At 35.4% G+C, this 15,452-nt stretch overlaps 2 protein-coding genes across 3 annotated transcripts in view; both read left to right on the plus strand.

Annotated features, from left to right (window-relative positions):
- C5 (complement C5) overlaps nucleotides 1-8,163 on the plus strand; it is a 30,005-nt gene extending 21,842 nt beyond the window's left edge. For both annotated transcript variants that reach the window (XM_085310840.1, XM_085310839.1), the window contains 13 exons: nucleotides 263-468; nucleotides 1,236-1,388; nucleotides 1,570-1,632; nucleotides 2,458-2,539; nucleotides 3,177-3,228; nucleotides 3,968-4,070; nucleotides 4,828-4,902; nucleotides 5,000-5,105; nucleotides 5,336-5,422; nucleotides 5,803-5,892; nucleotides 6,405-6,488; nucleotides 7,319-7,457; nucleotides 7,713-8,163. In XM_085310840.1, coding sequence (XP_085166966.1) covers nucleotides 263-468; nucleotides 1,236-1,388; nucleotides 1,570-1,632; nucleotides 2,458-2,539; nucleotides 3,177-3,228; nucleotides 3,968-4,070; nucleotides 4,828-4,902; nucleotides 5,000-5,105; nucleotides 5,336-5,422; nucleotides 5,803-5,892; nucleotides 6,405-6,488; nucleotides 7,319-7,457; nucleotides 7,713-7,842 — 1,370 coding nt within the window. In that variant the 3' untranslated portion in view covers nucleotides 7,843-8,163. The remainder of the gene's footprint in view (nucleotides 1-262; nucleotides 469-1,235; nucleotides 1,389-1,569; nucleotides 1,633-2,457; nucleotides 2,540-3,176; nucleotides 3,229-3,967; nucleotides 4,071-4,827; nucleotides 4,903-4,999; nucleotides 5,106-5,335; nucleotides 5,423-5,802; nucleotides 5,893-6,404; nucleotides 6,489-7,318; nucleotides 7,458-7,712) is intronic.
- A 4,085-nt stretch (nucleotides 8,164-12,248) lies between these two features.
- Nucleotides 12,249-15,452, plus strand: part of TRAF1 (TNF receptor associated factor 1) — a 35,164-nt gene continuing 31,960 nt past the window's right edge. The window contains exons 1-2 of the mRNA XM_085310858.1: nucleotides 12,249-12,461; nucleotides 13,299-13,374. Of these exons, the coding sequence (XP_085166984.1) occupies nucleotides 12,304-12,461; nucleotides 13,299-13,374 (234 nt within the window). The 5' untranslated portion in view covers nucleotides 12,249-12,303. The remainder of the gene's footprint in view (nucleotides 12,462-13,298; nucleotides 13,375-15,452) is intronic.

The raw sequence follows: 15,452 nt of genomic DNA on the forward strand, positions 1-15,452 counted from the left end.
TTTTTTTTTTTTTTTTTTATATATATATATATATATATATATATATATATATATATATATGCTTATTTTGTTGGTTTGACCTCCCAGTTTTGTCAGTGCTTAGGACCAGCAACTATCTGGATTTGTACCAGGTCTGTTCATCATAAGTTTCTAGAATAAATGTCTGACTTATAAGTATAAGGAAATCACATATTCATTCCCTGATGAAAGCAGAAAGAGTTCCTGCTTTTCTCCTTGACCAATGTAGACCATGTTTTTGTAGGTGACCCACCTATTTATCGTTTTTGGAAAGATACTTTCAAAAAGTTAGACCGAGACTCTCCGCGAACAGTTACTGCACAAATGGTTGAAACTACTGCATATGCCTTGCTTACTGCTTTGTTGAGAGGGGACAAAAATTATGCTAATCCCATTATCAAATGGTTGTCTGAAGAACAAAGATATGGTGGTGGATTTTATTCGACTCAGGTAAGCTTTTAAGTATTTTGTTCCTGTTCTTCAAGTATCAAATTCTGAGAAGACTTGAGAGTAATATCATTAGATGACCAAATTGGCAACTTGGATGTCCTACATATAGGACTATTATCAAATGACTCTGTTACTGTGGTTTTCTTTGTCTGTGGGAAACCTGACTTCTATGCATGAAGTCCATTATAGATAGAAATCTACAAGCTGATTCTGCTGACTTGAGACAAGCTGAATGAAAAGAATCATACCAGGAGAAATGTTTTCCCCAAGTTTGTTATAAAACAGAACATTTCATTACATAACATTGTTGTTTTCCACAAAAATGGAATGCAGTGTTAGTGCATTCATACATACTCATACAAACTGAGTTAGTGTACATGAATAGATGGAAACAGTCAAGTGAAATTTGCTGTATTTCTGATATGCTTTCTGTAAACTAGTCATACTATATAAAATACTCTAATTCATGCAGTGTCCCCATTTTTTAAAACTATAAAAATAATTTATTAAAAGGAAACTCATGAATGCTTTATTTGTTTGTTACTCTTTGCTTCTTTTTTAGTACTTGTATACATGCCTAGAAAGGAGTATAGTGTTAAATACCTTACCGTGGTATTAATTGTACTGCTGAGAAACTGCTAAGCTAATCAGATAAATGTTGTTATTGCTATGTGTCCTCCTGGTTAAGTGGCAGAAAATAAATTGCTTTTTAATAAATTATTACTTTTAATTCCTGAAAGTAATTCTTTATAACTGATTTCTGACAGGATACAATTAATGCCCTTGAGGCCTTGACTGAATATTCACTTCTTGTCAAACGGCTTAGTTTGGACATGAGTGTTAAGGTAGCTTACAAACAGTATGGAGATCTTCACCTATTTAACCTGACAGAAGATAATTTTGTGGGAAGAACAGTGACGGTGAGTGAATAATGTTGCTTTTGACAAGGGAAAGCAGTATTCTTAGTAACCTGTTAAATCTTTGAACTTTGAAATTGCTACTAAGCCAACTTTTTTGTTTTAAAATACTGGCTTTAATTATTGCTGCTAATAGTCCTATCTTTATTAACTTTACTATTTTTATTTAACCTTAATCCTTCAGGTACCTTTGGAAGATGACATATATGTAAGCACTGGCAGCAGCACTGGTTTAGCTACAGTAAATGTAAGTATGCAGCCATTATTTTTAATGAAGTCTATGGTTTATTAATAAGAACATTGGGAAGGAAATTGAAATTTCTCATAAACTATTCCTTTGTTGCCCTTGCCTTTAGACTGAAGCGATAAGTGTCATTTTGGCTATATTTGGGATTGAATATTACTTATGGCTAATAATATAAGTTGTAAAGTTTATTCACTTTCATCACAGATTTTCTATTCTATAAATGTAAATAAGTGATCAGCCTAGTTTTAAAGACCGCTCACCAATTTTGAATGCCTCTGCTTAGGCAGCCAAACAGGGAAATCCCGAGTTAGTGACTAATTTTGAGAAACAGCTTAACTCCCTGTTATTCTACTGTTTATATCTTGTTTATTAAGCAATGTCATTAGGGCATTGTTCCCTTGCAATATTTAAAGAAATAATTATTGTGTGCCTAAATATTGAGCTGTCTCCATGGTATATTTTCTTCTAATCTTTCATAGCTGCTTCTAGCATTGACCTTAACATCTAAAATTTAAACATTCTTGTGTACTAGTGTTTTAACTCATAAAATATTAGGAATTGTTCGATAAGATTTTCAGTCTTTTAATACAAACGGCAAGAGTGGTAGGCTTTTACTTAAGAATTCCATCTTTGCTTCTGTGCTGTTCATTTATTTTTCTACTTTGTTTCAATCAGTTTCAATCAAAATAATTATGCTGTATAGACTTGTTTTCACTTCTAGCATGTTCTCCTGCTTCCATATTCTCAGTTTTAATTTTTATGCCAATCTTGAGGATTGTACACTGAGTGTTTTTATTTTTGTCTATTTTATTTGCATGTGTGTAGGTGAGGACAGTATATAATATAATCGGTACTTCTGAAGAGTCATGTAACTTTGAATTGAAGATTGTTCCAAAGAGAAATGATGGTAAAGAGTCAGAATGATTTTAATATTATTAGGTGTTTTTTTTTTTCCCTGCACTGACCTCACTTTGTTAAAGTGTTTCTTATTAAGAAGAAACTGTAAGAAATTCTTCCACTTTCTAAACACAAAACTGGAAAAGAAATTGCTAGAAGACTTTCTTAGCCTTTCTTGAAATTATTATCTATCTTTCTGTGAAGAGTTACTTTTTAATATCTTTCTGTCCATTGAATTTTTACATGTTTTTGGAAGAAGCTTTGCAATTGGGGAGGGGGAACAAAAACTTCTCATAGAAAAAAGAAATATTATGGGGTGAGGGAGGGAGGCTGTCTGGGGTGATTTCTCCAAGCTGCTGAGAGTTCTGGTTTAGATAAAACAAGGTACTTATGACACATTTCCCATGAAGTAGTTTCAGTAACACCAGTATCTGATTATGCACATTAGGCATTAAAGCTGACATTTCACCTGAATTACAAAAGAACTGTAGCGCTGCTTGTTTGTGACTAGACAATGAGTTTCTGTGAAAAACAGCTATCAAAACTAAGAATTTTCTTTCAATTATGAAAATGCTTTATAAGAATTTTGGGCTACTGCTTCTGAAGTGTTATAAAACTACTTATTTGATTCTACTTGTTATGAAAAGATTACAGAAAAGAAGATGGTGAGCCACTTGGGCGCTTAGAGGCTTGCGCAAAGTAAGTACATCTAGGTTGTTTTTTTTTTTCTTTTTTTTTCCTCCAATGATTGAGCCTGTTTTAGCATCTAGCTTAAATGAAACTTTGACATGCAATTCTAAGTGTCCTGGATTTCCTAACCATGCCATTTAACATTCCGTCTTACAAAGGTGGAATTCCCAGTTGATCTGTTAATGAATTGGAGCAGTGCCATGGGAACGCATTATTGCCCTATGTGTACATAATGAGATTATTACAAGAATATTACAAATGCCTTCTGGTCTTTTGATTTTTTTCCTTAATTATTGTCTTAGTATTATATTGCTTGAAACTTTAGTGCTGAATTTCTTTTTTAAGAGATTAAAATTTTTGTTTGCTATCACTTATTAATAATTACATCTAGTCTCGTGTTCTTGTTTTATTCCTTTCTCTCTCTTTTTATATATGTGTATGAAAAAAATTAGGGCCAAAGGTAATGACTTCTTTGGGGGAGAGTTTTTCTTTAATTTATATCTGAGTACTCCTGGAACATAAGTGTTGACAACACCTCCTTTTATGCATTAGATTGCTATAAATCTGAAATAATTCATCTGAGATATTGAGCGTAATTATGGGTTTACAATGGTCTAAATGTTGGTAAAAATTTTCCTTGGGATTTTCTGAGATAATGTTTCTGAAGATTTCTTTTAAATTTCAGTTATATTTAACTGCTTTTTAATTACAGTTGTGTGTAATTCATTTTACTTTTAATGTGTTTTAGGTACAAGCCCAGCATGAGAGAGCCACAGTCAGGGTCTGCACATGCTGTGATGGATATAGGTTTAGTTAGTGGACTGGAAGCAAATACAGAAGATTTATCTACTGTAAATATTAAAGAACAGTTTTCTTTTTTGCATTTTTTTGACAAGACTATAGTATTTCTTGTTCTTCCTCTTTCTCTCTTAGAGTAATGGTGCAAATCTGTCTTATATCCTCATTGCTTCTAAACACATCTCGTAGTAATGAGAATAGTCTACCTAATTCTAGATGATGGGATTTGGATAGGAATCGGATCACCTTGTTTTAGCTGATCAGAAGCCGGACATCTAGTTAAAGCTTGTCCTCTAGCCTGTCTTTAGTGAGTGGAGAGTGAAGAGCAGCTGGAGAATGGTTGCCATCTATGTTAGGATGGTGTGAATCAAATTCTGGAGATGCTGTTATCTGATAACTATAAAGGGGACACTGTTAGTCTAAGCACCTAACTATTAATTGAAGTTTGTGAAATGATTCTTCGTTATAGTGTTTATGTTAGTTAGGCTTCTATTGAAAAATGCAAGTTTTATTTAAAGGCAATCAGAGTTATACTTCTGAAACTTAAATAGGATACTGGCCATGGACTCAAGTTTCCCATTAAAGATGATTAGCTTTTTAATTCTTTATTATCTTCATGCAATAAGTAAAAGGAAAGCTGCCTTTAAAATCAGGATAGGATATGAACGTTATAAAGAGGCAACCATAAAATAAATTGCTTTTTTTAAAATCTCAAAATCATGTTAAAACTACTGAATACAAAACCTTACAGGTTATCTAAAAGTCTTTACCTGTTGCATAAAAGTATTTCTCTGTTTTTCTCCCCTACAGCTTGCAAGTGGAGTTGATCAATTGATAGCAGATTATGAGATTAAAGATGGGCATGTTGTTCTGCAGATAGACTCTGTATGTTATCCTTTCCGTAACTGTAAGCACTACTTGATCTCTTTGGAATCATCATGTTTCCTTTTCAGCTCCCTTCTTTCATGTGTCTGTTCAATAGGTGCCAGCTAATAATTTCCTCTGTGTTGGGTTCAGAATAAGTGAGCTTTTCCACGTTGGAATGATAAATCCTGCCACATTCACTGTCTATGAGTATCATGCACCAGGTATGTGTTCCAGGTCTACAAATCCATGATCTTTTCTTCTTTTTTTTTTTTAATTTATTAACTCTTTCTTCCTAATAAAATACTCCATTGCTCCTTCTTCCACAGCGTTTTAATCCGTGTTATTTTAATCTCAAGGAACTTCTGATTTGCAAAGTTTGAGTGCTGTCTTCTTGGAATTTGTTTTTTCTTTTTTTAATAAGAATTTAATGTTTCTTTTTTTAATCTTCTAGATAAACAGTGCACGATATTGTATAACCCATATGGAGATGAAAAACTTGTGAGATTGTGTGAAGGAGATGAATGTAAATGCATGGAAGGTAAGCTTTCTTTTTAAGATGTTTTCTCATTCCGTTTGGTGGGAGAATGCAGTTTAATGCTTTGGACAAAAGCATACTAATCATAAGGAATACTCCTTGTGAGGACTCATCTGTTGCCCTTTAAAAAAATTGTTGCATTTTAAAATTTAAAAGAAGTTTAACAATGCATGTTTAACAATGCATGTCTTACTAGATTAGRTTGAGGCAACTAAGAGTGTTACTTTGACTTTTAAAAATTCGTTGTTCCAGCATACAATCACATAATACCTTTGTTTCTCAGTTACAGCAGATTATCCCAGACAAGTAGAGGTTTACGATGTTTTACATGAGGACATAGATTGACATTGTCTTAATACTGTCTCTCCTCTTTCTCAATGTAGCTGAATGTAGTCAAGTACAAGAGAGACTAGATCGGTCAATAACTGCTGATACACGGCGAGAAGCTGCATGCCAGAATGACATTGCATATGGTAGTATTTGAATTGGCATTACCTATTTCTCATGTTCACACTAAAATGCTTACTTTTTTTTTTTTTTTTTACTACTGTAAAACATTTTACTCCGTTTATACTTTTAATGATTCAAATTGATTAACCCTACAGTGACATACAGTGTATGAAGGTGAAATGTTGTAATAGAGAAGAGTAAGTGCTGCCTATATCCTCTGCAGAACAAAAGTCATGTAACCAAGATTAGTGCACCACCGAGCCTGGTTTGGAGATCTGCTAATAAGCACTGTTTCTTACTTGGCACCATTCTAACGCAGTCGTGTGGCTTTGGGATCAGAAGCTGTGTACAACCAGATTAGGGCATGGGCAGAATTTTTTAACATTTCTTAGCCATATAGTGGATATCTGTGATCATAGTTTTCCCAGCAATTAATACTGTAAAGGGACATTATATTCTCCACCTGAGCATCTGCAGAGCATTAACTAAATGTACTGCAGACAAAAAAAATTTTTTTAAATCTGTTATTTTACAGTTTATAAAGTGAACATCTTATCTCGCAATGAAGAAGGTCATTTTGTTAAGTATTCTGCAACTCTTCTAGATTTCTATAAAAGAGGTGAGTGTCCTAACTTTTATCCATGTAATTATTTCATTTACAGTAAGAGCAGTCTGGTTGAAAACATTGAAGCAGCTGTCAAAAAATAACAGTCAAACCTGGTCATTTCATGCAAGTGGAAAACCTTAGTACATTTGAGAATTCTTTTGGGAAGTAGTCTAAAAAATGCAGTCTTTGTTTAATGTTTTCTAACAGCTTTTCTGTATGATAGCTTTTGTTATCAAAAGTAACCTGTAATCAGTTAAATGGCATTTATGTGACAAAACAAGGTGAACATATTCTATAATTAATTCAATTGTGAATTTTGGCTTAAATCTGTCCCATTCATTCTCCAGAAGGCCCTCTCTTACTGTATATACAGTAATTGAAGTGGGAGAGTATGCAGGGATATGCCTTGCCTTCACTCTTTTCAGATTTTTGTAGGTTGGACATATCTCTGCCCAGTGGAGAAAGGACTGCTTTTGGAATGCTCTTGGGCATTCAGTATCTTATCTCTAGGAAAGGTAACTGCTCACAGGCCATGCAGAACCAAAGCTGATATTCACCCTTTTTTCTTCTGAATTTGATCACTGCATATGCTCTTACAATTATTTAGTGTCTTTGATGGTTATTTGCCATTCAGATTTCATTTAAAGCTTCTTGAACACTAATTTCAGACAGCTGGAAATATGTTTTATCTCATCAAATCTTTCTGTTATTTAACTAGTAGATATTGGATCCCTTGACTTTACAGTACTGTAGAACATGTTAGTTTGTGTAACATATATGAGTGACTGGAAACACTTTGTGGAATTTCCCAATTCTTGACACTTTGCTTTATTCTACTGCAGGGAAGGCTTTTGCTCAAAAAAATAATGAAATAACCTTTATTAAAAAGAAGACCTGTACTGATGTTGAATTGAGCCCTGGAATGCAGTATTTGATCATGGGAAAAGAAGCCTTAAAGATAAAAGTTGGTTATAATTTCAAGTAAGCAGATTATCATCATAATATACTGAGTCTTAATCCTAATCTTAAAATGTGCTAATTCTGAYGTAATATGCAATAGAGTAATTCTTTTAGTTTGACCAGGATTTGTTATCCAATGTGAGGTTTCAGCTGTGTAAATTTTAAACAGGATGATGAATACAAAGCAGTCTTTCCTAATGTAATTTCTTTGTGTTTGATGTTTTCCTCCCAACATCTTATCAGCAAATGAGCGTTTTTTTGTTGTTGTTTGTTTAGATTCCAGTATCCTTTGGACTCCAGCACTTGGATTGAATGGTGGCCTTCAAATACAGCCTGTACATTTTGTCAAGAATTTTTATATACAATGGAAGATTTTGTTGAAGATCTCATCATCAATGGCTGCTGATTTACTTAGAGAACTTTTAAATAAAAAGTATAGCTCAAATCTCGTTTGGTGAGGGGGAACTCAGCCCTTTAGGAATTCTTTCCAAAATTTAACATTCATGGCTAGTTCGTGTTGGAAAATGCTCTTTGCTTGTATTTTAGCCACTTTTTTATAAAAATACGAATGTTCAAATGATGATTTTTCAGCTTGCAAATACTGCAAAGACATTTGAAGTCAGATGACATGAAATGAAATAACCTTAAAAACAAAGATGGGTAGTACTGTCTTGTGCCAGAATAACACTTAGAAGTATTGAAATTCAATGTCTTCTAAAAACATAACCCTTCCTTCAACAAAAAATAAAAAATAAAATTGTTTATCAAATAATTTTGTTACAAATTTAGTTGCTGTGCAGTTGATTAAAAATGAAGGATGTATCTGTTTTATATTTGGAATGAAACAGTATTTCATGCTCACTTATGTGGTTGGTTTTGCTGCAAAATCTAAGTAAAATAGTAAAATAGTATCCAAATATTTAGGATGAAAGCCTTGTCCAGCCCCATTTCTTTCATAATGAATATTTTAAAAGTTTGCTTTCCAACTGAAGTACTGAACTGTAGAACACAACTCATAAAGCTGTTCAAATTGTACCAAGAGCCATACTGAAGCCCAATAGTCCCTACTCCTTTGTGGCTTTTTAGCTCCCATGGTTCATTATACCTTAGAATTGCAGATAACAGAATCTTGCTCTCTCTATCTAAGGTAGTATCCAGACATCTGTCAAGACATAATTAGTGACATTTTTCATTCAGCATGTGATTGGAATATCAGATTTTTAAATTAAATAATCCTAAAGCTTTACTAAGTTAATAAATAGTAGTTTCTTCCACTTTGTATACTGGCAACATGTGAAGACTCATTTCATCGGTCACCGAAAGCTAACCAACAATGCATCTCAAACTCCATCTTCCCACCCACCTCCAACTGAAACAAAATGTATCAGAGATGTACAGTTTATATTCTATATGCTAAAACTGATAGGGGCAACTTAACACTTTTCAAAAATAAACAACCTGAATTTATGATGTTAAAAAAAAAAAAAATCAGGGAGACCTTAATATTTCTGGCTTCATTTTAGTTATGAAGTGATTCTTGTCAGCATTGAAGATACTGTCATTTGCAAAGCATTTGGCTTGGAAGGTTTTCCATACAGGTAAAACAGTTAAATAGGATTTTAAATTATTGCGTGTGCAACAGAAAACTTGTATTACAAATTTGTTGAATCTGCACAGCCAGTTGTTACTTACTTGTAAAGTGTCAAAAGTATATTCAGGGGAATTCATGGTTTTATTTTCCTATGGAATCTTTTCCTTTTTCAGAAGAATTTGAACATACCATAGCATTTTCTATGATGAGGCAAAAAGCATTTTTCTGAAGTGCTAACCAGATGCGCTGCAAGAACAAATCTATTTTTCATGATAATGGTGGTATTTTACAAATAATAAATTCTCATAATACTCATCTGAAAATTAGGAAGAAATACAGGAAGATCCTAAGGGGTATATTAGTTTAATCTGGAATTTTTAGCGAAGTCTGTCAGCCAACTTATGTGTATTAACACAGGCTGGGTAGTCTAGTACCTTGTCTTTTTTGCTTATATTAGCTAGAAGAGCATAGGGTTTTATGCTTATATATATCATTTTCAGATGAGGTCTGGTATGCTAAGAAAATAAATATGTTCCTGCTTTATAAGAGGTATGTTTTCATTAGTAGCAGTATTCAAAATATAGCAGTAATCATTGTGCGCTTTGCATGCTCCCAACAGTGTAATTGMCAATGATTTATTTCTCTGTAAAATCTCTCAAGAATTAGACCTTTTTTGATTCTTAGATTTCAAAAATAGATTATCCCCTCTTGCAGCTGATACAATCGTTATTATGAGAAGATCTCCTTAAAATAATATATATATTATTAGTCAAAGGATTAAAATAAGGAAGTGTTAAATCAACACAAAAAAAGAGAACAGTCATGCTACTACACTGAAAAAACAAGCATGTGATGTAGGGGAATCCCACTTCGAGGGATATTAARTTTAGAGTTTCCCCTTGCTGATGATGTGCTAAGAATTTCAGACGTTATTCGCTTTGGTAAGTCTTCTGTCCTTATACTATTACTTGTTATAAGAAATATTTTGAAGAACTTAAATACTTTTGATGTTTTTGCTTTTGGTGTTTCCTCTGATATATAGTGTTGATACCCCTTCTAGCTATGTAGAGAGAAAAAAAACTTTTAAAACTAGCAACATATTTCTCACTGTTTGTATTTAAAAAGAAAAAAAGACCATGTTTTGGATATTAACACTGTAGTCCAACTAAAATAATTTAAACAATTATGATAGAATAAAGAAGAATAGTATAGCTTAAATCACAACAGTATTCAGAGCTCATATAGTATTACATTTTGTTCATAATCTTAAGRAAAAGACTTGACGTTAATTTAAAGAATGCCCAAATATGTCTATGGCATTAATTTTTTTGTAAAAGCTTCCTTTCCAGAGAGATGGTACTATTTACTCTTAAAACTTAAAACACATTTCTTTGTTTTTGAAGATCCCTTTGTCCGGAAGATTGACTCTGCTTTTTATTTAGGGATCAGTATTGCTCATAGAATACGAACACAGCTCCTGAAACACTCCCAGTTTGCAACTATGACAGAAACATTAGAGGGAACACAAGAACATCACTTTCRTATAGGTCGTATAAAAGTAAGAATTAGTACTTTTAGCAAAACTGTTTTTCAAAGATATTTGAAAGTGTTCAGTTACTGAACATGCTGTACTGCTTTCTTAGCTGATGAAAAAGAGAAATGTATTTTGGTGTATAGTGCCACAATTTTAATTTCACTTCTACTGATAAATTTTTTTCTGTCCCACCCAAATTCCTTTTTAGTCAACAAAGTGCACCCATAAGACAGGAAATGCCCCTTAGGCACTGAAATTCTCAGACAAATTATAGATCTACTGGAGATGCTATCATAGTCAGGACTGTGRGATAAAGTAGTGTGTGCATATCTGTCGCTCGCATAGGATGTGGAAGGCTCAGGATGCAAAGTCTCTTCTGATCCATCCGGAGTTACCAGTGTAAAAGTGGCTGCAAACAGCAACACAGCTTTTGGGCAGGATGCAGCACTTGCTTTAAGGACAGTATACTTACCCCTTTCCTACCCAGGGATAAATGCTTGAGTTTGAGAACTCTGAATGGGAAATGCACTTCAGTGCTGCTTCCTGCTTTTTGCTGAGATAAGATAGCCTAAATGTGATTTAAAACCACAGAAATCAGGAAATTCAGAGTTCAGCCTGAGAAAGCCCTCATTTTCTTAAATGAACTCTAGGAATTTTCTGTGCTACGTACATGGTTGTAGGTGCTGAGCAGGACTGAAGCTACAAGTTAGAACACGTTATATCAGATAAGAGAATTTTAATTTTAGGATTTCCTAAGTTTAGTGATTTTGACCATAGACACTGGATGATATTTCAACAGACTAAGTTACTCTGTGGTTTAACTTTATACAGTCAGCTCAGTTCTAAATCTACCGCTGTTTACATTGCGCTAGTAACAGCTGTGTGAATTTTTCAAACATGTTAGTCGTGCAGTAAAAGAAACTGATCTAGAAACAGATAGGAATGCCTGGTGTAATCCTTTTGCATGAAGAGTTATTGGTAGCAAAATATGTGCAGAAGCAGGCCAGAGAACGCTGTAAACTGATATAACGCGTATTAAATTGATACGGGGAACAGAAATCAGGGAAACGAAAAACAATAAAACAAAATCTAGAGTTGTAGAGAGACCCYTCTTTCTAAACCCGGAGGAGCCACATCATGGTAGCCTTCAGTTTGTGATGCTGGCATTTCACTTCTACTGCTACTTCATSCTGCCTCTTCTGTCTTAATCGATATTTCTCTTGTACACCTGTAACACTGGGGGATCTACACAGAACAAGAAATCTGAGGCAGCTTCYCTGGGGCTGTAATTTTGGGGACAGCATATGGAAAGATACTTATTAGAGAATGTCGGTTATTGCCTTTTTCTTCTTTTTCTTTAATTAGGATCATGTATTCACAGCTCAAATTTATAAAGTTTGGGAATGAAGGAGTCCTCTTATTTTCCAACCTTTCTCTTACTGGTTTGGACTCAAATTTTTAATCTGCACTTAATATACTATTAGCGCATGTTGATTGACTGGCAGTTTATGTTAGTGTATTTTCAATGTTAAAGGAACTGCCCCCCATGCTGATGTAGGGTTCTTTCTGCTTTTTTTTTTTTTTTTTTTCAGGATTATCTGAGAGTTTGCAGTTTAACTACACATCTGAAAAGAAACAATAATGATAGCTTTAGACTAAATGTTCGGTTTATCTTCATAAGAGAACATACAACAGCATCTCTGTGCTTGGGAGGTCTGAGGTGACGCATTGGTTCAGGAGCCATGAGTAGCTCACCTGCTTCTGAAGAAGCTTGGGAAAAGTGTGTGAATAATGCTTCTTCCATACGTATTTGTCCCCTGTGTAAAATGTTTCTGCAGAATCCAGCACAGGTGCCATGTGGGCACAATTACTGCACGGCCTGTGTTGTCTGGTTATTAAGGTAATCCTATATTTCTTACCTATATATGCCTATACCGTATATTACCTATGTGCGAATTACCTATATAGGGTAATCCAAAATAGTGATATAGATACTCTCAGTATTGATCAGTTACTGTTCGTGCAGACAAAACTGAACTGTGCCTACATGTGATGTTTACACAGTATTTGCAAAACTGGCTTTGCTAAAGTGGCTCTAACTTTATGGCTAGTAGCTATTCTGCATTGCGGTAGTCACTGTGCCCTCCGTCCCGGTGGAGGAGGTAGAGATTAAAAAGATGTGAAGAGAGTCTTGCTATTCTGCTATTACAGATAATCTTTGTATGCTAGTATATAATTATGTTGAGTTTTGTAAATAAATGTATGTAGTTCTGTCTATGAAAGAAAGGATTTTATTCCCCGGGTTTTCCTTTTGTATCCTTCTTGAATTCCTGCAGGTATTCCATTGCTTTTTCATTACATAAACAGATGCTATTTTTATGCTTTGCTTTCTTGTAAAAAGCAAATAACATGTGCCACTCCTTATTTGTATTTTAAGACATAGTAGACTAAATCAATGCCTCCTGTAACTTAGGTAGATTTATAACAAATGTTACTTTGGCACTTGATGACTCAATTCAACAGTTAAAAATTTTGCCTTGCCTCCAGGAAAGTGGCAAATGAAGGGCCAAATTTCCTTCTCACAGCTGCTGGCACAAATCTGCTTAGTTCTCAGTAAAACTGAGAAGAGAGTTTGGTCCAAAGTACAAAGTTGCACACATTTTTATTTTTATTGACTGATTGCCCAAGAGTGGTACATCCAAGAGCTTTAAAATTACTGTTTCCCCTCTCTCTTTAGGAATATACTTGATCCAGAGTGTTTAATTTGTGGAAAGAAGATAGTCACAGATGATGCAATTTTTAATTTTGGCGCTGTGAGTAATTTTCTTTTTAATTCTCCAAATTTTTCAGAGAAGCATGAGAAGATAACACTGTATCTGATAATGACTGGATAAGATCTCAAATTGCAGTGAGAAGTACACTAAAATGCCTGGTGAGGTTGTTTAGGCAGTCTACCTCTAAATATTTCTTTCCTTCTTCTGAACTACTCAATATTGTTATGCGAGAGTTGCTGTGCATTACAAGACCTAATTTTCTTCTCAAARTGATATGTCTTCTCATAAACACCTCTTCTGTTTCTCATGTCTGATTGGAAACATAGACATACTGACTCAGCCATCTCATTTAACATGGAGCCTGAGGGTTTGTTTGAAGTGTGACAATGTCATTGTATGAAAAAGATCAAATTATATTCAAATGTCATTATAGCCATGGGTCACAATACTAAGATGTCAGTTAATAAAAACAATTCTTGTTCTTGTTGTATGGAGTAGCTTAGACGGGCTTTCGGAGTTGTGAGACAAATTCACCATTTAGTAGCTTTAGAAGCTTTATAAAGCTTCTACTGAGCAGGACTGAAGCTGTATCTATGTATCTATGTATTATTATAAAGGAGTCCTATATGCATATGAGTAATAATTATAAGGACCTATATGTTTGTCTAATTGTGGTACAATGCACAGGCAGATCAGCTAGACCCCGTATAATAAATGTTAAGACCTTTTGACAAAGTTAACTTATAAAGCAAAATTGAAACATCCCATGATCAAAAACTAAACGTGAGACAATATGGATTATTACATCCACAATTTGCCACAGACTGTTGTTCTAAAGCTGAGAACGCTGATTTAAAATCTCCCTGTCTGTTTCCAGTTTTGTGAAATATTTTCCTATTTCACAGTCTGTAAAGTGGATAACGGATCTAATCTTTGGGTTTGTCCACCACACCAAAGGCAGTATAATGGTTTCATTAACTTGAGATAATTACATAAATTTTTAAGAAAGTATAAATAATCTCTTTTTTAAAACCTTAGAGGRTTAACTTTATTTTATTTATATAAGCATGTCCTACTGGTACAGCAAAAATATGTTCAGTTGAAATCCTGCTTAACCAATCTGATAGCCTTCTATGATGGAATGTCTGGCTGGGTAGATGAGGGAAGAGCAGTGGACATTGTGTACCTTGACTTTAGCAAGGTTTTTGACGTTGTCTCCCATAACGTCCTTCTAGATAAGCTCAGGAAGCGTGGGTTAGACGAGTGGACAGTGAGGTGGACTGAGAACTGCCTGAAAGGCAGAGCTCAGAGAGTCGTCATCAGTGGCATGGAGTCTAGTTGGAGGCCTGTGGCTAATGATGTCCCCTAGGGCTCAGTACTGGGTCCCATCCTGTTCAACTTCTTCATCCATGACCTGGATGAGGGGACAGAGTGCCTCCTCAGCACCATCCTTGCTGGTGATACCAAGCTGGGAGGAGTGGCTGACACACCTGAGGGCTCTGCTGCCATTCAGAGAGACCTGGACAGGCTGGAGAGCTGGGCAGAGAGGAACCTCCTGAGGTTCAACAAGGGCAAGTGCAGGGTCCTGCACCTGGGGAAAAATAACCCTGTGCACCAGTACAGGCTGGGGKCTGACCTGCTGGAGAGCAGCTCTGCAGAGAAGGGCCTGGGAGTGCTGGTGGATGACAAGTTGACCACGAGCCAGCAATGTGCCCTTGTGGCCAGGAAGGCCAGTGGTCTCCTGGGGTGCATTGGGAAGAGTGTTGCCAGCAGGTCGAGGGAGGTGATCCTGCCCCTCTGCTCAGCCCTGGGGAGGCCTCATCTCGAGTACTGCATCCAGTTCTGGGCTCCCCACTACAAGAGAGACATGGAGCTACTGGAGAGAGTCCAGGGTAGGGCTACAAAGATGATCAGAGGGCTGGAGCACCTGCTCTGTGAGGAACAGCTGTGAGAGCTGGGCCTCTTCAGCCTGGGGAAGAGAAGGCTGAAGGGGGATCTGATCAATGTGTACAAGTACCTGAAGGGAGGGTGTCAAGGGGAAGGGGACAAACTTTTCAGTTTTCCCATGTGACAGGACAAGAGGCACTGGGCACAAATTGAAGCACAGGAAGTTCCGC

This window comes from Rhea americana, unplaced genomic scaffold (genome assembly GCF_003343005.1).
Source record: "Rhea americana isolate MKP2758 unplaced genomic scaffold, rheAme1 scaffold_328, whole genome shotgun sequence".
NCBI classification, from domain to species: Eukaryota; Metazoa; Chordata; class Aves; order Rheiformes; family Rheidae; genus Rhea; species Rhea americana.